We start from the raw sequence: 24,021 nt of genomic DNA, 5'->3' as shown, positions 1-24,021 counted from the left end.
CATATAAATAGTCGCCTAGGCCGTCTCCCCTTCGAATACCCTGGATCAGCTGGGGCTGGTCCCCAGCAATATACAGCCTTGACATACTCCTTTTCCTATTTGGAACCAGTCTGTTGTTTCATGTCCAGTTCTAACTGTTGCTTCCTGACCTGCATATAGGTTTCTCAAGAGGCAGGTCCGGTGGTCTGATATTCCCATCTCTTTCAGAGTTTTCCACAGTTTATTGTGATCCACACAGTCAAAGGCTTTGGCATAGTCAATAAAGCAGAAATAGGTGTTTTTCTGGAACCCTCTTGCTTTTTCGATGATCCAGAGGATGTTGGCAATTTGATCTCTGGTTCCTCTGCCTTTTCTAAAACCAGCTTGAACATCTGGAAGTTCACAGTTCACGTATTGCTGGAGCCTGGCTTGGAGAATTTTCAGCATTACTTTACTAGCGTGTGAATAGCCATAATAGTCAACAAAAGAGTCTGAAATGCAGTACTTGGATGCAATCCCAAAAACGACTGGATGATCTCTGTTCATTTCCAAGGCAAACCATTCAATATCACAGTAATCCAAGTCTATGCCCCAACCAGTAATGTTGAAGAAGCTGAAATTGAATGGTTCTATGAAGACCTGCAAGACCTTTTAGAAAGAAAGTGAAGTCACTTAGTTGTGTCTGACTCTTTGAGACCCCATGGACTGTAGCCTATCAGGCTCCTCCGTCCATGGGATTTTCCAGGCAAGGGTGCTGGAGTGGATTGCCATTTCCTTCTCCAGGGGATCTTCCCGACCCAGGAATCGAACCCGGGTCTCCCACATTGCAGGCAGACGCTTTACCTTCTGAGCTACCAGGGAAGCCCAACCTTTTAGAATTAACACCCCAAAAAGATGTCCTTTTCATTATAGGGGACTGGAATGCAAAAGTAGGAAGTCAAGAAACACCTGGGGTAACAGGCAAATTTGGCCTTGGAGTACAGAATGAAGCAGGACAAAAGCTAATAGAGTTTTGCCAAGAGAACACACTGGTCATAGCAAACACCCTCTTCCAACAACACAAGAGAAGACTCTACACATGGACATCACCAGATGGCCAACACTGAAATCAGATTGACTATATTCTTTGGAGCCAAAGATGGAGAAGCTCTATACAGTCAGCAAAAACAAGACCAGGAACTGACTATGGCTCAGATCAGGAACTCCTTATTGCCAAATTCAGACTTAAATAGAAGAAAGTAGGGAAAACCACTAGACCACTCAGGTATGACCTAAATCAAATCCCTTATGATTATACAGTGGAAGTGAGAAATAGATTTAAGGGACTAGATCTGATAGACAGAGTGCCTGATGATCTATGGATGGAGGTTCATGACACTGTACAGGAGACAGGGATCAAGACCATCCCCATGGAAAAGAAATGCAGAAAAGCAAAATGGCTGTCTGGGGAGGCCTTACAAATATCTGTGAAAAGAAGAGAAGCGAAAAGCAAAGGAGAAAAGGAAAGATAAAAGCATCTGAATGCAGAGTTCCAAAGAATAGCAAAGAGAGATAAGAAAGCCTTCCTCAGTGATCAATGCAAAGAAATAGAGGAAAACAACAGAATGGGAAAGACTAGAAATCTCTTCAAGAAAATTAGAGATACCAAGGGAACATTTCATACAAAGATGGGCTCGATAAAGGACAGAACTGGTATGGACCTAACAGAAGCAGAAGATATTAAGAAGAGGTGGCAAGAATACACAGAAGAACTATACAAAAAAGATCTTCACAACCCAGATAATCACGATGGTGTGATCACTCACCTGGAGCCAGACATCCTGGAATGTGAAGTCAAGTGGGCCTTAGAAAGCATCACTACGAACAAAGCTAGTGGAGGTGATGGCATTCCAGTTGAGCTCTTTCAAATCCTGGAAGATGATGCTGTGAAAGTGCTGCACTCAATATGCCAGCAAATTTGGAAAATTCAGCAGTGGCCTCAGGACTGGAAAAGGTCAGTTTTCATTCCAATCTCAAAGAAAGGCAATGCCAAAGAATGCTCAAATTACCGCACAATTGCACTCATCTCACACGCTAGTAAAGTAATAGGAAAGATTCAGTAGTAGCTAATGATAAGAAACACTGCCTCTGCATTTTCTGTGCTCATAAATTCCCTGTCAGCATAATAGGTCTTAATCAGGCTCTTGCACCAATCATGCCGGTTTCACTAGACAGAGGAGGGAGGAAGTATCCACACTAGGGATGATCTTTGAAGAAAGTGTCTTTTTTAAAGTTACCTTTTGCAGGTGGCAAAATAAAATTCACCTGAGAACAACTAGGGAAGGCAACTTGAACCTTTTGAAGGATATTTCGTCCAGGTTCTCCATGGATGGTGAACTGGGTTGCTAAAAGGGCAGGGAAAAAATTATTTCAAACAAGATGTCCCTTTGCCTGACCACCACAGGATTTTTACACCTTATTGTAATTATATTAGTATATGCACATTTAGAAATATATTTAGACTTTAGCAATGTGTGCCATGTAAGAAATAAGTTACAAAATGTAGGATAGAATTTTCTCTTGTCCCTCAGGATTTCTCCACTGAAAATCTGTCTTTAATCTCCAATTATTGTAATAGTCATTATAGAGATGAAAAATGTTTATTTGATTATTTTAAACTGTGAGAAAGCTTTAATTGACTGAGATTTATTGTCTTTCTGTGCGGCAGGTGGTGAAGTTTACCAAATCCTTTGAATTGATGTCCCCAAAGTGCAGTGCTGACGCTGAGAACAGGTAGGCTCATGAGTTTCAGTTTGGTCTTTAATCCTCACCTTCGATCCTTGGTGTTGACAGCACTGCATAATTTCTGAGGACAGGAGTTGTTCTTTCTTCAGATCAGCAGATGAAGCCAAATATCACCACTTTTCTGTATTTCAGAGTTTAAATAAAAACTACACATAAAAATCGGAGAAGGCAATGGCAACCCACTCCAGTACTCTTGCCTGGAAAATCCCATGGATGGAAGAGCCTGGTAGGCTGCAATCCATGGGGTCGCTAAGAGTCAGACATGACTGAGCGACTTCACTTTCACTTTTCACTTTCATGCATTAGAGAAGGAAATGGCAACCCACTCCAGTGTTCTTGCCTGGAGAATCCCAGCGATGGTGGAGCCTGGTGGGCTGCTGTCTGTGGGGTCGCACAGAGTCGGATATGACTGAAGTGACTTAACAGCAGCAGCAGCAGCACACATAAAAATAGATGGGGAAACAGTAGCTGATTTTGTTTTTCTGGGCTCCAAAATCACTGCAGATGGTGATTGCAGTCATGAAATTAAAAGACACTTACTCCTTGGAAGGAAAGTTATGACCAACCTAGATAGCATATTGAAAAGCAGAGACATTACTTTGCCAACAAAGGTCCATCTAGTCAAGGCTATGGTTTTTCCTGTGGTCATGATGGATGTGAGAGTTGGACTGTGAAGAAGGCTGAGCACTGAAGAATTGATGCTTTTAAAGTGTGGTGTTGGAGAAGACTCTTGAGAGTCCCTTGGACTGCAAGGAGATCCAACCAGTCCATTCTGAAGGAGATCAGCCCTGGGTGTTCTTTGGAAGGAATGTTGCTAAAGCTGAAACTCCAGTACTTTGGCCACCTCATGAGAAGAGTTGACTCATTGGAAAAGACTCTGATGCTGGGAGGGAGTGGGAGCAGGAGGAGGAGGGGACGACAGAGGATGAGATGGCTGGATGGCATCACTGACTCGATGGACGTGAGTCTCAATGAACTCCAGGAGTTGGTGATGGACAGGGAGGCCTAGCATGCTGTGATTCATGGGGTCACAAAGAGTTGGACACGACTGAGCGACTGAACTGAACTGAACTGATACATTTGTAAAACTGCTAATGAATAAAGTAGATTTTAGATATTCCCTAACTACGTAGATAACTTTTTTTTTTTGCCTTATTTAGATCCTTTGTTTATCTTTCTCCCTTTTTTTTGCTTGTGTTTGACCATTAACCCCCCGGGAAAAGAGTAAGAGCTTCCAGTAGTTCATGTTTTGTCCCCGTTGGTATCTTTGAGGCTCTAGCAGGGTAAAAGTAAGGGTTGGGTACAATCAGTGAGCTTTCTGTTAGCTTTGCATTACCCTCAATAATAGTTTAGCTGCTACAAAAAATATTGATTCTTTTTACTTTGGTCAGCTCTAGAAGAAGTGCTAAAAAGAAAAAAAAAAGTGAAATTGACCAAAATGCAAAAATATGGAGAAAGACAAATAAAGCATGATAATGATGACAACACCAGTGATGATAATATCAGCTAGATAAGCTATTTCCATTCATTCAGGGCCGAGTGTGCCACGTACTATTCTAAATACTTTATAAACGTTGAATCCTGCCAAACAACTCGATTAAGCAGGCATCATTCTTCATGCATGACAGAGGAGAAAACCAAGGTTCAGTGCGTTTATATGACTTGTTCAAGGTCCTGCAGCCAGTGAATGGTATTTATACCTCAGAACAAGATCATCTAAGACCCTCTCAACCTCTGAATTTTGATCCCACTGCCACACATGGTCTATATAGAGTGAATGTCTGCTGGATTAATGTTGACCAAATCTGGCTGGATCAATCAGAATCAAACCTGGAGAACTGAATAAAATTTCAGGACCCACATGAACAATTTTGATTCCATATGCTGAAAGTGAATCCCTAAAGATCCATCTACATATTCAAAAGGTTCCCTAGGTAATACCTGTTTCAAGATGTAATTATTCTGGGTAATTTGATTTTATATATCTATTATTGCCTTTAATTCAGAAAATAGAAATCAGTACATTAAAATGGGCACTTCAGCTGCTTCACTTTTATCAAATGTATAAAATTTAATAAAAGAGTCCATTTATAATTCCATTTATATTCTTTTTTTCCTATTTTTGGCCACATCTCAAGGCATGCAGGATCTTAGTTTCCTGACCCACAAGGGTTCAAACCCGTGCCCCATTGGTGGAAGTATGGTGTCTTAACTACTGGACTGCCAGAGAAATGCCTATAGAGCATTCTTGAAAAAGCAGAATTATAGGAGCAGAAAGCAGATCAGGACTTGCCAGGGTATGGAGGTGGAGAGAAGGGTTTACTACGAGGGGGTACAGGGAAATTTGGGATTGTGAAGGAACCATTCTATGTCTTACTTGCGGTGGCAGTTGTATAGTTGCATTTGTGAAAACTCGCAGTACTATGCACTTAAAAAGCATACATTTTACTGTTTATAAATTATACCTTAAAATGGGAAGCAAAAGACCTTCTGGAAGAGGTTTTTGTTTTCAGGAGAATGTATGTTCACATCCATATTTAAGGTCAGCTAATCTATACCTAAAAAAGATTTAGACATAAGGTTACTAGTGGTGTATTCATTTCCCTAAAAATTTCATGCAAAGTAGCATGAAACATTGGGTTGGCCAAAATGTTTGGGTTTTTCTGTAACATTTTACAGAAATGTAAATGTTCTACTCATACTTACTCCTTTGGCTAAGTACCAATTCATACAGGTTCTCTCTCTCATATGTGAAGGGGAAAGATATCCTTTGAAATTCGAATACTTTAATATTGTTCTTTTAAAAAAATACTAAATATGCCCTCATGGTCACTACAGAGTTAAGTATTTCATTATTTTTACGGCTGAGAGTACTTCTGTGTCAAAATGAAATGACCCAAGGCCTAGACTGCCCTCGGCAAAATTCTGATAATAAAAAAAGAAAGAAAGAAAGAAAGGTCAGATTTTCTTTTAAAGAGACATTTGAAAAGTGCCTTTGAACTTTGGCATTATGAGATAGTATTCTCCATCATTCTATTTGTGGCCTTTATGTAGAATATCCATTTATCTCAGAAGACCTTTCCTGCATCGTCCAGTAATTGTCCTCTGGTGGATGTGGGATCCTTTGGTCATTTATTGAAAGTTAAAGGAATAAAGACAAGTGGCTCTAGCATTTACTTTGCCAATGGCCATGGAAAAGCCATTGAAACAGGCTGTGAGCCCACAAATCACAGCTTGCTCTCAACGTGTTGTAAATCTTTTCTTTAACCTTTCATCACTTAACATCTTCACTATAGATGACGTTCATTAGATACCTTAGTCCTCTGGACATCGTTCAGAGTTATGATAGGATAGCTCTTGAAGGTAATGTCTAGGGCTTCATCCAACAATGTTTCAGGACCCTATTTTAATTCTGATAAATTAATTTAATTCTCCGATTTAAAGCTTGCTGATTTTTATAGACAGTCCTTGAAGACTTTTTAAAAAACCAGTTCTGTTGCTGACTCACCATTTCTGCCTACTGTCTTATGTAGGTAACTCTTTTGTTTTGACCAGTCTCCCCTTGGTCTCCGTGTAATTAATACCAAGCAGTTTGAGAGCTGGAAATGATTGATCCATCTCTCTCCATGTGTTTCTCTTATGGGACATTCTTGATGACTCTTCTAGTGAAAAGATTCTCACTGTGTCATGATGGGCTTTTTCCACTGATAGGGAGTTCTAATTGTTAGAAAGCCCTTTTATGTTGAATCAGATTTCTGTGACTTTGACCTATTTGTCCTTTGGAGATAGTTATCCCTTCATTAACTTTATCATTTCATTCAACAGCCATATGGTGAGTACCTATTCTCCAATAGGTAATGGGGCTACAGAGAATTTATTTTAAAATCAGCAGTCTCTGCCCTCAATGGATCTCAAAGCCAATAAAGGGGGTAGGAGTAGGTTAAGAATGTAATATAACCATAACCAGATTTCACCAGCCCTCCAGACCATGGCTATAAGTAAAGTCACAGTAACAGTGATAATTTATACTTGACTGCTTGGTCATTTCTCCCTTGTAACCTAAGAACCCAAGCCCTTTGCAAAAGCCACTCTTGAAGTAGCTCTGGGAATCCCCAAGGTTTTTTTAAAATTTTCATTGCTCACTCTTCATTTCTTCAAGTGTCCCTAAGTCCTTTTCTTCTAAACATGACAGAGTGGAACCTGTTGGCATGGACTTCCTGGCCCACTCCAGATTCCCATGGACCCCTTACCAGTGCTATACCACAGCTCCCCAGCATTGTCTCACATGCACTGGTGGCCTTTCCAGATCCAGACAAGGCTGGGTAATCAGTGCACGAGTGGGAAGAAGGGTCACTTTCCTTACCATGTGTTATAGTTTTCTGTCTGGCCCTCAATCAGTCCTGCGTGTACTATATATATATATATTTTTTTTTTTTTTTAACCAATCTTTTAGTTCTTAAAGCTTTTATCTGCAGCCCTTCTTTCTCTATAGGACTTGGACCAAGTCCATGGGATCAGGCTTAGGACCAAGTCCCCAAACTGAGGGCCAGCCACTAAGTTGTTCTTTTGATTTCTCCACCTTTCTTCCATCTCTGCCACCAGGCTCAGAGGCTCAAGACCTCCTCGTCCCAGGAAGGCCCTTTCCTTCCATGCACGTCAATTTGTACAGATAAATGCCCCCTCATGTAGAGATATGTCCCAGATTAAGCTCGTATGTCCTGCTATCAAGTAAATCATGATGGCAAAGCAATTCAATATTTTCTGCAAAAATTATGTTTATGTATAGCTGGGGCTTGCCTGGTAGCTCAGACAGTAAAGAATCTTCCTGCAATGCTGGAGACCTGGCTTCAGTCCCTGGGTTGGGAAGATCTCTTGGAGAAGGGAATGGCTACCCACTCCAGTATTCCTGCCTGAGCAATCCTATGAGCTCATGGGTGACAGATGAGTGTAGATGAGTGTCATCTGAGTGAGTGACAGATGAGCCTGGCAGACTCCATGGGATTCATGGGATCACAAAGAGTCAGACACAACTGAATGACTAACACTTTGACTTTTTTAATATGTATAACTGATTCACTTTGTTGTACAGCAGAAACTAACACTACATTCTAAAGCAACTGTACTCCAATAAAAATTAATTTAACAAGTAACAAAATGAGTTTCCCTGCTAAAGAAAAGGTTTGTACTGGGTGACACTTTAATGTAGAGGAAGGGACACCCAACTCACCTGGGGAAAACTGGAAGGTGATCCTCAGGGAGAGCTTTCAGACACGGTGGAACTTCACTTAGGTCCTATAAGATGATAGGAAGTTAGTGACACCGCAACCTCCCAGGGAAAGGAAACATTGTAAACAGAAGCAGAGACGTGGGAGAGAAAACATGGCAGTGTTTCAGGATCTTTAATTAGGTGGTAGAGAAAATATGGCGTGTTTCAGGATCTTTAATGCTGTGATCTGTCATCACGAGGGTCATTGTAATTGATGGTGATGGCCCTTTGCTCCTCCTCAGGGTATCCAGCTCCCCAGAATGCCATCTGATGGGGATTTGGGAACGACCCAGTCCTTCTCAGCTGCTCAGACCCTCTTAATTGTCCTGGAGCCTGACTACATGCCTGCTTACTCATGGGAGAGTAAGCAGGTAGTGCGTGACATATTAAGATTTGCCTTGAAAAATCATCTGGGCAGTAGTATGGAAGGACCAGAGAATGGCAAGCTAAAGCCACCAAGGATTAAATCTAGTGCCTTACCCACTTGGCAGTGGTTCAGTCCTGAAAGACTGCACAGATCCACTGTACTTACCTTTTCCAGGTCAGCAACTGCTATTTTTAGACTATTTTCATATTTCATGGTCCCAGACTCTTCACCACTTTTTTGATTTTACTATGGCTATGCCCCAGCTTGCTTGAGTCTTTCTTATTCTAGTATTTCTTAAGAATGGGACATGGTTTTCTGTTTTTTTCAGAATCATAACAAATTAGAAAGGACATGTGCCTCTCTTTTACAGAATATAATATTGTTGATGCATTTATTATTCCAACCTTCTGTGTTTATGGATACTAACTTTCAATCTGACTTTACCAAAAAAATTAAGATCTTTTCTGATCTATTTGACCCTCCCCCTCCTCAGATCTCTCTTTAGGACCTCTCCTGTGAAGCCTGACTTAATAATATTTAGTGAATTGGCCTGAATAAACTTTCTTGAATCTCTTATTCAAGCTTTAATGAACCTCTTTCTGCCCTCAATGGAAATAGGTAGTCTGAATTATCATATGTACCTGAAAGTAGGAATGAACATTCATGAACATCTTAAGAATTAGAAATTTTTATTTAGTATAAAATATATTTGGCCAGATTTTACTGATGTATCACCTAAGTATAAATATGGACACTTTGGAAATTGCACTTTCTCAGCACTGCTACTTGAAGAATTTTCTTTTAAGTTAAATGTCTGTAATTTCTATAAGGTAACAACCGACTAAAAGGATATTTTCACTTAATCATTTAATAGAATATACTGGAAATAATTATTATTTAAAGCCCAAGTTCTGTAACCACTTCAGCATTTGGGGAGTAAGGCAGTCAAAGGGAAAAAAATTTACTTCAATGGGAAGCAATCTTTTTTAAAGAAAATTTAATCTTCTTACTATATTTTTCATTTATTACAACTGGAAGGGGAAGAGGAAAATAAAACTAGAAATCTCAGTGCAGTTAAAAGGCAAGGCTTTCTGTTTAATGAGCCTGTCAGCATGCAGGTCAGCCTGGAGGGTGGAGAGCTAAAGCATTCTTTGAAAAGACAAAGGTGTATGTACAGTAGGCAGAGTAATGCCCCCCTCAAAGAAATCCAGATCTGAATATGTGGAATCTGTGAATATTACTTGGCAAAAGGGACTTTGCAGACGTGATTAAGAATCTTGAGATGGGGGTGGTTATCCTGAATTATCTGGATGGGCCCAGTGAAATCAAAGTGCAGCATTTCAGCATGAGGCCATGGTAACATCAGATGGCTAACACTTGCCACCATGTTTAACTTTAAATAACAAAGTCAAACCAAAGGTAGTAGACAGAATTTGGGCCCCCATGACCTTCACCCGCTCTTGTCATATTCATGAATATGTTACATTACACAGCCAAAGAGACTCTGCAGATGTAACTAAGGTGGTTAATCAATTGATGTTAAAATAGGGAGATCATTCTGGGATTAGCTAGGTGGATACAGTGTAATCACAAACTCTTAAATACAGAGCTCTCTCCCAGTTGAGGATTAAAAAGGAAGTGGCTGCTGCTGCTAAGTCGCTTCAGTCATGTCCGACTCTGTGCAACCCCATAGACGGCAGCCCACCAGGCTCCCCCGTTCCTGGGGTTCTCCAGGCAAGAACACTGGGGTGGGTTGCCATGTCCTTCTCCAATGCATGAAAGTGAAAAGTGAAAGTGAAGTCGCTCAGTCGTGTCCGACTCTTAGCGACCTGGAAATCAGAGAAATGTGAAGTATGAGCAGAATTCAACACATATTGCTGGCTTAAATATACACAGGACCACATGTCAAGGAGATCAGGACCTCCATGCTACAGCTGCAGCAAATTGAACTCTTCCAACAACCTGAATGAGCTTGATTCTTCCCCAGAACCTCCCGAAGGGAATGAAGTTCTGTCAGCACTGTAATTTTGGTCTTGTGAGATCCTAAGCAGTTAATCCAGCTGACAAACACCATAATAAATTTCTGATCTCTAAGAATTATGCGATAATAAAAGAGTGTTGTTTTAAGCTGCTAATTTGTAATAGTTTGTTATGCAGAAATAGGAAATGAATGCAGTATTAGTGTATGAGTTTGAACCCCATATCATATAAGAATAAGACTGAACTTGATGTTGCTGTGTGTGTGTGTGTGCACATCTTTTCTGCCCTGTGGAACACATGACCAGCAGCCCTACATGAACTTCCAAGTTATGTTAGGTCTTGACACAGCTTTCAAACATGTATCTGCGCAGTCTAATAAAAGAACTGCTGGTGGCGTGGCTGGACAACAGCACACCCTTACAATTTCTGTCAACACGCCAAGTAAAGGAACTTGAGGAAGGAAGGTGAGTCTGGTCGTTATGTAAAAACCTGCCAATGATTCCTCTTACTGAGTTCAGTAGAATGGCAGCGTTGGAACTTGCAGGAGGGGTTGGCAGCTCGGAAGAGAGTCCTAAAGGTGATGGCGGAGCACTCTTCTAAAAAAGGCTGCATCCTGGTGACTCAAAGCTCATATCTGTGAACATCGAAGACTCTGTATTGAAAATGATTCAGGAGAGTGACACTGAATTTGAAGAAATTTTAGAAATGTCAATTTCTTTTGCTCGTAAGTTTTCCTTCTATATATAATCAACTTACATAGTTAAAATTTTCCTTCAAGAATGGCATATGATAAAATGTATGTCTAATCAAAAACTCTCTAAAATAAGATGAAAATATTAATATTTTAAGTGAAAAGAATACATTGACTCATTGCAGCATTTTTTTTGTCTTCTTTCAGTGGTTCAAAAATAACAGTGCATTTTACAACTGATATATTGCAGATTCAGTGAAATAGTATGGCCCTTTCACATGTTTTTCTTGTGACTTTTCTATCCCTTAACTTATCTACATCTCCCCCCGAGGGTACAACTCAACTTTAAGAAGTATCTTGGAGACTTTTAGGGTTTATTTCATGTCTCAGTTGGATAGCCCTATGATTCTTCTCAACATTAGTTTTCTGCATTGCATTTTTGGGGTCAAAATACTGAAACTCAAGTTTCAATGCCTTATTGATTTTTTTTTCTTTTCCTTTTCAATTTTATGTGGAATCTAGCTCTATAAACAAACTTTTTCCTTCTAGCACTCCTCACTGTTCTGTAACTCATTCTTTTAGGCTTCCAGCCCCCATGGCCCAAATCTGGTCTTTTGAGAGGTGAGAAGGAACTGACTTCCATGAGATGTGACTATAATGAGACGAAACTATAGGATGAGCTCTAGCCTTGGGTCAAGAATCTGTAAACAAGACTCCTAGAGATGTTCTTTGTTTTTGTCCAGCGGCAGTGACATTTTCAGGAATAAACTTGGAATAGACTGTGTTAGCCTGGAGAGACTACGTATGATGAGGATTTTGTTTATCACAATTTAATGTGATTGTACCTTACAGTCATATTGTACATTTTATAACTCTGACATGAACCTGGCCCAGGTGAGGTGATCTCCAGCAGTTATCTGGATTGGAAGTGTGATGTGACTCATCCCTGCTTGGACAGTACCACTGAAAAGCATGCTATCCTGATGATGCTTTGGGGAATTAGAAATTCTGCTCCTACCATGAACAATGTTGCTAATACTAATGTTGCTTTACCCTGAATCCTAACTGTGCCAATTTCACTGTGTATCCCCTAGCTTGTGAATTTCAACCTTTTTTATTGCAACCTACAGTGAAAGTAAACATTTTACATCCAAACCTAGTTAATGTATGTAAATAGATACACAAATGCACACACACATATATCTAAAACATGTTTCTTGAAACTATACTTACCTTTACTATGTATGTGTCTTCTAATTTAGTCTATTCTTTAAAAAAAAAAAAAAACCACCTGCTGTCTGAACCCACAGAATTAATTTCATTATTCCTATATTGTTGTGACCCACAACAAAATTTTAGACATTTAACACATTTTTGATTAACGCTTGCAGTGTATGTGGCCTCAATCAGTGCCTGTGCTGGTTATTTTAAAATATAAGAGTTGTGTGAAACTGATTTTTCCCAAACATTTCAGAACTTCTTCACTCAAATACATTGTGTTGTTGTTGTTCAGTCACTAAGTCATGCCCGACTCTTTGCAACCCCATGGACTGCAGAACACCAGGCTTCCCTGTCCTTCACTGTCTCCCAGAGTTTGCTGAAATTCATGTCCATTAAGTTGGTGATGCTCTCTAACCATCTCATCCTCTGCTGCCCTCTTCTGCTCTTACCTTCAATCTTTCACTGCGTCAGGGTCTTTCCAGTGAGTCAGCTCTTTGCATCTGGTGGACAAAGTATTGGAGCTTCAGCTTCAGCATCCGTCCTTCCAATGAATATTCAGGACTGATTTCCTTTAGGATTGACTGGTTTGATCTCCTTGCTGTCCAAGGGACACAAGAATACTTTCCAGCACAATTCAAAAGCATCAATTCTTTGGTGCTCAGCCTTCTTTATGGTCCAATTTTCACATCTGTACATGACTACTAGAAAAACCATCTGTATATGACTACTAGAAAACCAGAAACTACCAGAAAAAAAGCTTTGACTGTATGGACCTTTGTCGACAAAGTGATGTCTTTGCTTTTCAACATGCTGTCTAGGTTTGTCATAGCGTTCCTTCCAAGGAGTAAGCGTCTTTTAATTTCGTGGCTGCAGTCACTGTTTGCAGTGATTTTGGAGCCCAAGAAAATAAAATCGTCACTGCTTCTATCTTTTTCCCCTTCTATTTGCCATGAAGTGATGAGACCAGATGCCCTGATCTTAGTTTTTTTAATGTGGCGGGTTAAGTCAGCTTTTTCACTCAAATACATATTGTACTTCAAGTTAGGCACCTTGAGGAGGATTTGTTTGAGGTAGACACATTTTCATCTTTTTACTTTTAACCTGTTTGTGTCTTTGAACCTAAAGTATGTCTAATAAACAGCATGTAGTTGTTATATGGGCTCATGTTATTGTATCTGTTCTGCCAATCTTTGCCTTTTGTTTGGGGCGTTTAATTCATTTATATTTAAAATGATTACTTATAAAGTAGAATTTACATCTACCTTTTTTGTTGTTTGTTTTCTACATGTCTTACGTCTCTTTGTCCCTCTGTTTCTTCATTTCTGCCTTCGTTTGTAGTACACAGTTTTTAATGTGCCATTTAAATTATCTTGTCATTTCTTTTATTATTTTTTCAATGATTTCCTTAGTGATTGCCCTGGGGATTACAACTAACATCTTAACTTGTAACAGTCTAATTTGGATTAATACCAACTTAATTTTTGTAGTACAAGAAAAGTTACCCATATAGTTCTAACCTTTGTGTTATTGTTGTCTTACAAATTGTATTTTTTACATTATAACCCCCTAAATAAGATTTTACTATTGTTTCATTATGCAGCTGTCTTTTAAATGAGATAGGAGGGGGGGAAAAGGTTACAAACAAAAAATACACTTATGCTATCTTTTGTGTTTACTATAGAGTTACCTTTTCCAGTGCTCTTTACTTCTTCATGTGGGTTCAGATTACTCTCTAGTGTTCTTTAATTTCAGCCTGAATGACAACCTTTAGCATTTCTTCTAGGGCACGTCTGCTGGTAATGAATCTTCTCAGTTCTTGTTTATTTGAAAATGTCTCAACCTCGCCTTTATTTTTAAAGTATAATTTTGCTGGACATACAGTTCTTCTTTAGTGGTCTTTTTCTTTGAGCACGTTGACTATGTCATTCAGCTGCCTTCTGGCTTCCACTAGTTTTCAATAGGCTGTTAATGATACGTCTAAGTGTGGGTCCTTGTGAGTTTATCTTACTTGGATTTTGTTGAGATCCTTAAATGTATAGATTAATGTTTCTTTTGGTCAATACTGAAATCAGATTGAATATATTCTTCACAGCCAAAGAAGGAGAAGTTCTATACAGTCAGCAAAAACAAGACTGGGAGCTGACTGTGGCTCAGATCATGAACTCCTTATTGCCAAATTGAGACTTAAATTGAAGACAGTAGGGAAAACCACTAGACTATTCAGATATGACCTAAATCAAATCCCTTGCAATTGTACAGTGGACTGAGATACATTCAAGAGATTAGATCTGATAGAGTGCCTGAAGAACTATGGACGGAGGTTCATGACATTGCACAGGAGGCAAGAATCAAGACTATCCCCAAGGAAAAGAAATGCAAAAAGGCAAAATGGTTTTCCGAGGAGGAATTACAAATAGCTGTGAATAGAAGAGAAGTGAAAGGCAAAGGAGAAAAGGAAAGATATACACATTTGAATGCAGAGTTCCAAAGAATAGCAAGGAGAGATAAGAAAGCCTTCCTCAGTGATCATTGCAAAGAAATAGAGGAAATAGGGAAAGACTAGAGATCTCTTTAAGAAAATTAGAGATACCAAGGGAATATTTCATGCAAAGATGGGTACAATATAAGACAGAAATGGTATGGACTTAACAGAAGCAGAAGATATTAAGAAGAGGTGGTAAGAATACACAGAAGAACTATACAAAAAAAGATCTTCATGTCCCAGATAATCATGATGTTGTATCACTCACCTAGAGCCAGACATCCTGGAATGTGAAGTCAAGTGGGCCTTAGAAAGCATCACTACGAACAAGGCTAGTAGAGGTGATGGAATTTTAGTTGAGCTATTTGAAATCCTAAAAGATGATGCTGTGAAAGTGCTGCACTCAATATGCCAGCAAATTTGGAAAACTCAGCAGTGGCCACAGGATTGGAAAAGATCAGTTTTCATTCCAACCCAAAGAGAGAATGCCAAAGAATGCTCAAACTACTGCACAATCGCACTCATCTCACATGTTAGCAAAGTAATGCTCAAAATTCTCCAAGCCAAGCTTCAACAGTACGTGAACCATGAACTTTGAGATGTTCAAGCTGGTTTTAGAAAAGGCAGAGGAACCAAAGATCAAATTGCCAACATCCACTGGACCATCAAAAAAGCACGAAAGTTCCAGAAAAACATCTACTTCTGCTTTATTAACTATGTCAAAGCCTTTGACTGTGTGGACCACAACAAACTGTGGAAAATTCTGAAAGAGATGGGAATACCAGACCACCTGACCTGCCTCTTGAGAAACCTGTATGCAGGTTAGGAAGCAACAGTTAGAACTGGATAGGGAACAACAGACTGGTTCCAAATAGGAAAAGGAGTACATCAAGGCTGTATATTGTCACCCTGTTTATTTAACTTCTATGCAGAGTACATCATGAGAAATGCTGGGCTGGAAGAAGCACAAGCTGGAATCAAGATTGCCAGGAGAAATCTCAATAACCTCAGATATGTAGATGATACCACCCTTATGGCAGAAAGCGAAGAAGAACTAAAGAGCCTCTTGATGAAAGTGAAAGAGGAGAGTGAAAAAGTTGGCTTAAAACTCAACCTTCAGAAAATGAAAATCATGGCATCTGGTCCCATCGCTTCATGGCAAATAGATGGGGAAACAGTGGAAACAGTGACAGACTTTATTTTTCTGGGCTCCAAAATCACTGTAGATGGTGACTGCAGCCATGAAATTAAAAGATGCATGCTCCTTGGAAGAAAAGTTATGACCAACCTAGACAGCATATTAAAAAGAAGAGACATTACTTTGCCAACAAAGGTCCATCTAGTCAAGGCTATGGTTTTTCCAGTGGTCATGTATAGATTGAGAGCTGGACTATAAACAGAGCTGAGCACCAAAGAATTGATGCTTTTGAAGTGTGGTGTTGGAGAAGACTCTTGAAAGTCCCTTGGACTGCAAGGAGATCCAACCAGTCCATCCTAAAGGAGATCAGTCCTGAATATTCAGGACTGATGCTGAAGCTGAAACTCCAATCCTTTGGCCACCTGATGTGAAGAACTGACTCTTTTGAAAAGACCCTGATGCTGGGAAAGTTTAAAGGCCTGAGGAGAAGGGGACAACAGAGGATGAGATGGTTGGATGGCATTACCGACTCAAAGGACATGAGTTTGAGTAAACTCCAGGAGTTGGCAATGGACAGGGAGGCCTGGAGTGCTGCAGTCCATGGGGTTGCAAAGAGTCGGACACAACTGAGCGACTGAACTGAACTGACTGAATGTTTATTTTAGTCAAATATGTGATATTTTCTCCCATGTTTCTTCAAATATCTTTTCTTCTCCTTTTCTTGTCTCCTCTCTGTCTGAGACTTCCATTAGGCATATGTTTATATGCTTAAAAGTTACTAAGACTTTTCTTTCATTCTTTTTTCTTTCTGTTCCTCAGACCAGATACTCTATCTTCAATTAACTTATCTTCAAGTTAAATGATTCTTTTGGCTTCTCACACCTCCTGTTGATCCCTCTTAGTGAATTTTCATTTCAATCATTATAATTTTAAATTCCAGAATTTTTTATTTGGTTCCTTTTTATGATTTCCATCTCTTTATTGATATTTGGTGAGACATTATTCTCATGTTTTTCTATAGGCTCTTTTTTTTGGGCGGGTCAGAGTATGGTTTCCTTTGGTATTTTGAACACATTTATATTAGCCAATTTAAAGTCTTTGTCTGATAAATCCAACATCTGGGCTTACTTGAGGCAGTTTCTGTTGATTGCTTTTTTCCTATTTATTTTTTTTATTTCTCTCTCTCTCTCTGTTTAAAACTGAATAATTTAAATGAAAACTGGAAATAATATCAGCTCCTCACTCATTCCATCCAGGCTTTGCTGTTGTTTATATTTGTTTCTGTTATTATTGTTTCTGCTATTTGTTGTTTACTGACTTTCATGAACTCTCTTTGTTGTGTGTGGCAACTGAATTCTCTGCTTAGTTAGCTCAGTTGTGAACTCATGACTGGGTTGAGGTTTCCTTAAAACAAAACAAACAAAAAAAGAACCAGTAAGTCTTCCAGCCTTGCTGAGGGGATCTGTGTGCATGTGTGGGTACCTTCAATTCTCTGACAGGAAGTTTACTTAGCTTTCACTTTCTGCTTTCACAGAATTTCAAGGTCAACCAGAGGTGGGAGTTTAGGACCTTCTGTGGTCTTTTCTGAGCATACATTCAATTCTATATTTCCAGGAACATGTCAGAACTTTTCAAATCTCCCGAGTAATATCCTATTCCCATACTTCTTCTTTTAGGTTTTCTGGTCAGCTTCTTGTTAGCTGTAAATGTTTTTCTGCCTAAAGCAGTTGTGATATGAAACAATTGCTTCCATTTTTCCCCTCACTAATGCTTTGGGATAAAGGGTGTTCTTAGTAAGCAAGCTCAAAGTCAGTTCAATAAAGAAAAGCTTTATGAGTGGAGGTTTCCATGGAGCTGCCAAATAGGTCAAATAATAACAATTCTCTAGGGATGTGACTTTTGGGGAGTTCCAAACCCATTCTTCCTCTGCTAGTGGCTCCTTGGCTACTGGTTTTCACAGCTAGCATGATTATGAGTCTGTTGGTTTTCACCACTACCCCAGAGCTTGAGATAGGGAGATGAGAATAAGGTAAGTTTAAATAACACACAACTTGCTGTCCTTATAGAGATTCAACTGTTTTTCTTGAATGAACAGTCTTTGGATTTTTGTAAGCCTCTCTTTAATTTCCACAGTTTTCAAAAAGTTGATTTTGACCATTTTTTGCTAGTATTCTCATTCTTTTGTGGAGGGACAAATTTTTAGTGGGCTTTACCAATTTGGAAAGTCTCTCTGTTCTACTTACCTTCTTTGAAATTTCTCAGTTACCTAGGGTAGTAGGTTAGACAAACTTACACATTGATGTAAGACAGAATACTGCGATAGTATATCACGAATATATTCTCTTTTACTTTCTTGTTCATGGATCTCCTTTCTTTGACTGTACCTCTGCTAGGAAGCATGTGATTGGTGTTTTGTAGGAATAAAAATGTGATACTTATTCTAATTTCAAGGAACGAAGAAAATCTTTAAAATATTAAACATTAAAATAGCACCATCACCACCATGACCAGTCATCTTGAAATGTAAGATTTGTGTTGTTGTGTTAACTTCCTTTAAATGAGAACCTTAGGACATTCTTTTTGATTGTCTGCTGCTGCTGCTGCTGCTAAGTCGCTTCAGTCGTGTCCGACTCTGTGCAACCCCATAGATGGGAGCCCACCAGGCTCCCCCATCCCTGGGATTCTCCAGGCAAGAACACTGGAGTGGGTTGCCATCTCCTTCTCCAATGCATGAAAGTGAAAAGTGAAAGTGAAGTCGTTCAGTCATGTCCGGCTCTTCGTGACCCCATGGACTGCAGCCTACCCGGTTTCTCCATCCATGGGATTTTCCAGGCAAGAGTACTGGAGTGGGGTGCCATTGCCTTCTCTGTTTGATTGTCTATTGTCTGGCAAATTCAGGGCTGCTGAACCTTATTATGCCAATATTTAATGTTGCTAGTTGAAAAATAAAAGATCCAGATGGCCCAACTCCCTTTTGATTGTTTAGCAAGGAAATGGATCAGTAGATCTGTCTTCCAGGTACCAGCCACTGAGCTCTGAGGTTCCCACTTGGTGCCAAGGCCGCTTCTTTATCAGGAAGCTCCATTGTTAGAGTCATCTAGTTGTATCCAACCTCCTTTTCCCACAAAATATAGAGAATGTTATATGGATGGAGTGTTGACACTGGAACAAATTATGCCTGATCTGATGCTTTTGAACTGTGGTGTTGGAGAAGATTCTTGAGAGTCCCTTGAACTGCAAGGAAATCCAACCAGTCCATCCTAAAGGAGATCAGTCCTGGGTGTTCATTGGAAAGACTGATATTGAGGCTGAAACTCCAATGCTTTGGCCACCTCATGTGAAGAGCTGATTCATTTGAAAAGACCCTGATGCTGGGAAAGTGTGAAGGCAGGAGGAGAATGGGATGGCAGAGGATGAGATGGTTGGATGGCATTACCGACTCAAAGGACATGAGTTGGAGTAAACTCCAGGAGTTGGCGATGGACAGGGAGGCCTGGTGTGCTTCGGTTCATGGGGTCACAAAGAATTGGACATGACTGAGCAACTGAACTGAACTGTGCAGTGATAATATCACTTTGATATTTCTGGGCTTCAGTTCAGTTCAGTTCAGTCGCTCAGTCGTGTCCGACTCTTTGTGACCCCATGAATCGCAGCAAGCCAGGCCTCCCTGTCCATCACCAACTCCCGGAGTTCACTGAGACTCATGTCCATCGAGTCAGTGATGCCATCCAGCCATCTCATCCTCTGTCATCCCCTTCTCCTCCTGCCCCCAATCCCTCCCAGCATCAGAGTCTTTCCCAATGAGTCAACTCTTCGCATGAGGTGGCCAAAGTACTGGAGTTTCAGCTTTAGCATCATTCTTTCCAAAGAACACCCAGGGCTGATCTTCAGAATGGATTGATTGGATCTCCTTGCAGTCCAAGGGACTCTCAAGAGTCTTCTCCAACACTACAGTTTAAATGCATCAATTCCCCGGCATTCAGCTTTCTTCACAGTCCACTCTCACATCCATACATGACTACTGGAAAAACCATAGCCTTGACTAGATGGACCTTTGTTGGCAAAGTAATGTCTCTGCTTTTTAATATGTTGTCTAGATTGGTCATAACTTTTCTTCCAAGGAGTAAGCACCTTTTAATTTCATGGCTGCAGTCACCATTTGCAGTGATTTTGGAGCCCAGAAAAATCAAGTCTGACACTGTTTCCACTGTTTCCCCATCTATTTCCCATGAAGTGATGGGACCAGATGCCATGATCTTTGTTTTCTGAATGTTGAGCTTTAAGCCAACTTTTTCACTCTCCTCTTTCACTTTCATCAAGAGGCTTTTTAGTTCCTCTTTACTTTCTGCCATATGGCCCCAAATCCTCCTCCCCAAATATAGCCCTATTTTATAAATAACCTCATGGCAGTAGTAATGTATGTGTCTACACCCCATTTGCATAATGCTAATTATAATAATCAAACATCAATGAAGGAGAGGAAATATTTCTAATAAGCTTTTGTGTCTTCCAAAAAACTTAGGAAACTCAAGGAAACATTTCCCAAATATCTAGCTTTCACCTCTCAAATATGTTTTTGTTATTTTTTTTCTTTTTCCTGGCTTTGAATATGAAGACTAAATGAAAGACAGACCTTCTCATTACTTATTTATTTTGGGCCAGGGGTCTTGTCAATTTAGTAAGACTGTCACAGAGAAGGATGAAAGCTATAAAAACATTCCATGAAAACAAGGCACATGAAGAAGTACTGAGGTCAAACATAAAATAGTAGCCTGTCAGCTGTGCCCTATATTGATGCCACACAGTGAACAGAATCATGGCAACTTGGAAGTCTTAATGACTATTTTTTTTATGCTTTACTCTCTCATTTTTTCAGGTCTCTCATTTAACATGCCTTAGTTAATATTTTAATGCATTGAGTCCACTTCTTTCTTGCTGTGTAGACATATGCACAGGACTTGTGGGAAGATATGCTCTCAATCCAGAGCAGATGGGTGGAGGTGCCCACAGGAACCCCAAAGAGAGATGTGATAGGGCTACTTGACACATCTAGATGGATAGAATTTTAACCTTATACTTTATTGTCAACAGTTTTACCAGCTAGCATATTTTTACTTCAGCACCTCTCCAAATCTGACAACAATGCCACAGCCAATAAACAGTAACATCTTTCCTGCACCAGTAGATAAGCAATTAAACTGACCACACCTCACCTAGTGTTTTTAATAAAAGAAGAATCTCTGGGCTACAAGGACCTAATAGTGAAAGCTTCCCATGTGCTATGCATTATTCAACATTATATTATTGTTGTATATTATTATTGTTGTATATTATATTATCCTCAAGACAACCCTGTAAAATGGGCTGTATTTCCCCTAATTTCTATTATGGAAACTAACAGTCAGAGTTATTAAAATTTGATCTGTAGTCTCATAGCAAGGAAATGTTGGGCCAAGATACAAAGAAAAACAAAAAACAGAAATAAGCCCCCCAAACCCAGATTTGCTCAGCTATGAAACCAAGCAGTTGTCACTACCTGATACTAAATTGTAAACGCCAACTACTCACAGTAATGCCGTCTGACACCCAAATGAGAGGTGCAAGATGCTTCCCAAAATGATACCAACTCCTTGGAGTGATAAATCTCATCATTCCCATTGTACAACTTGAGGAAATGAAGGACAGAAAATGTGTTATTTGGTTTCCATGTCTTAATTTCTGATAACACAATGCCTAGAATGAGAAATACAAGTGTAATGAAGTGTCCTCAAGAGAGACCATAACGGCAAGTCCATTAACAAGTTCAGGTCATGATAAAATTCAGGAAGGTCTGCAACTTAGAGCATCTTCCTCTCCCACCACAGTATAACAACTGACAGGCTGGTTCTGCTTGCTAATTAAGTTCTCTCCCATTACCTTTTATGTCTAAGACTTATTTGGTAACCTTCAAAGATATACTGAGGGCAGTAGTAAATTGTTAATGTCCTAGATCTAGGCATTTGAGATTCTCCTGCTGGGGTCCTAGCTTTGAGTTCAACTGATATTGACTCAGTTCCTTAATCTCCTAATTAAAAGACAACTTCAAATAATGTTGCACAGCTCAAAGCTTCAGGTAGGACCCAGGGATAGACAGGCTTACTTGAGAAGAAAAAGTAAGGAAGGGCATTTCTCTTTGTGAACCAAAAGTTCAGACTGACCTCGGGTCAATGGAGCAAGATGGAAACTAGTACCAGGTACAAGATGTAGATTAAAAATAAGTTTTTGTTTACAAAGCATAAAAAAGAAATTTCTGTCTCGAAGAGTTCTTGGTGTTCCTGATTCTTCGTCTCTCTGAATCCTACCCCTACTGGATAATACTCAGCCTATCATAGGGCAATTGATAATCAATCATGACCCAAAAATAAGAAAACAGATTGTGTCTATGTTGAAACTTCTGTTCCTTACCCAGTGATCTATGGTCACAGTTTGTTTGTTGTGTTTTTTATTGATTGTTAACATGTCAAGGAGAGTGTGTTGGTTCAATCTTGCAAATGTTAAATTTGAGGTGTCTGTGGATAACCAGAAGGAAATGTCCAGAAAGTGCTTAGATGCATATGGAGGGAACATGGGCTGCTGACATGTGTATGGGAACCGTAAGTATAAATGTGGTTGTGTTTGTGCATAGAACCACACAATATAGAGGCTGGCCTCTTCTATTAGAGCCGTATTCATCACTTCTACCATTTAGTCTAAGTTTTAGCTCTACTATTCATTATACCAGTACAGAAAACCTCACACTTCTAAAGCTTTAGTCCTGTTGTGGTTTTGTCTGAATTGCTTTTACCTTCTTTCTCTGCCAGATGACTCTTACTTATCCTCCTTATAAGATCAGCTTATACTAACTTCCTTTGTGAAGTAGTTTCCAAATATCATTCCCAGCCTAGACAGAACTGATCCTTCTTTTCTCTGTTCCCATAATGTCTTTACATCTTCATTTAGGGCGTCACAATCCATTGTCATTGCTTGTGAGCTTCCTGAAGGTGGGGCCTCTTTGCTAAGTCGCTTCAGTCGTGTCTGACTCTGTGCGACCCCATAGACGGCAGCCCACCAGGCTCCCCCATCACTGGGATTCTCCAGGCAAGAACACTGGAGTGGGTTGCCATTTCCTTCTCCAGGGACCTCTTTAGTTTCTGTCTATATCTCATTCTGTACAGGTAGGGGAAGGGGCTGAGGAGACCATATGTATATAGATGGGTTCCCATGTATCAATTCCCTTTTGTCAGAAAAAAAGAAAAGACCCTTATAGATCATTTCATTCAAGATTAACTTATGACTTTCCAGCATTTTGCAGCAGCCCAACTAATGGTCATCCTTGAAAGAGTGAAGTATTGGGAGTCTCTAGGAAAGACAAGTCCCATCACTTCATGGCTAATAGAAGGGAGAAAATTGGAAACAGTGTCAGATTTTCATTTCTTTGGCTCCAAAATCACTTTGGACAGTGACTGCAGCCATGAAATTAAAAGACGCTTGCTCCTTGGAAGAAAAGCTATGAAAAACCTAGACAGCAGATATTAAAAAGCAGAGACATTAGTTTGCTGATAAAGGTCTATATAGTCAAAGCTACGGTTTTTCTAGTAGTCATGTACGGATGTGAGAGTTGGATTGTAAAGAAAGCTGAGTGCAGAAGAATTGATGCCTTTGAATTGTGCTGCAGAAGACTCTTGAGAGTCTCTTGGACTGCAGGGAGATCAAACCAGTCAATCCTAAAGGAAATCAGTCTCTCTGATTTTGAGAACAAAACCGTCAATACAGACACAGTCTAATGATTAACATTATTTTATTCAGATATTTTGTCTTCTAATTTAGAGACTCATTTTGAGAATTAATTCTAAAAAATAGTCATATTTATTTTCATACAGTTTTCTATGTTTGAACCTTTAGCTGAGAGAGGTTTTTCAGACAATTAAACTTGGTGAAGTTCCTCGTCCTGGGGTATTTTCTGATTTGTTTTACTTGTATCGATTTCTCTCCTACGCTGCTTGGCACCTTGTCAACCTTGATGTTTATATTTACTCACTGGGCCTCATTTCAGGGACAGCCACATTTCAGGAATTATGTGTTTTGTGCAATAGGA

At 39.7% G+C, this 24,021-nt stretch overlaps 1 protein-coding gene across 1 annotated transcript in view; it reads left to right on the top strand.

Annotated features, from left to right (window-relative positions):
- The window catches only part of PDE11A (phosphodiesterase 11A), a 427,416-nt gene that overhangs the window by 193,862 nt on the left and 209,533 nt on the right, over nt 1–24,021 (top strand). The window contains exon 5 of the mRNA XM_086359943.1: nt 2,687–2,751. Coding sequence (XP_086216069.1) covers nt 2,687–2,751 — 65 coding nt within the window. The remainder of the gene's footprint in view (nt 1–2,686; nt 2,752–24,021) is intronic.

The sequence above is a fragment of the Bos grunniens genome, chromosome 2 (assembly GCF_055505025.1).
Source record: "Bos grunniens cultivar Pamir isolate PY7600 chromosome 2, Bosgru_T2T1.0, whole genome shotgun sequence".
Classification (NCBI taxonomy): domain Eukaryota; kingdom Metazoa; phylum Chordata; class Mammalia; order Artiodactyla; family Bovidae; genus Bos; species Bos grunniens.
The sequence above is the reverse complement of the archived record's forward strand: the minus strand, read 5'-3'. Positions and strand labels throughout refer to the sequence as shown.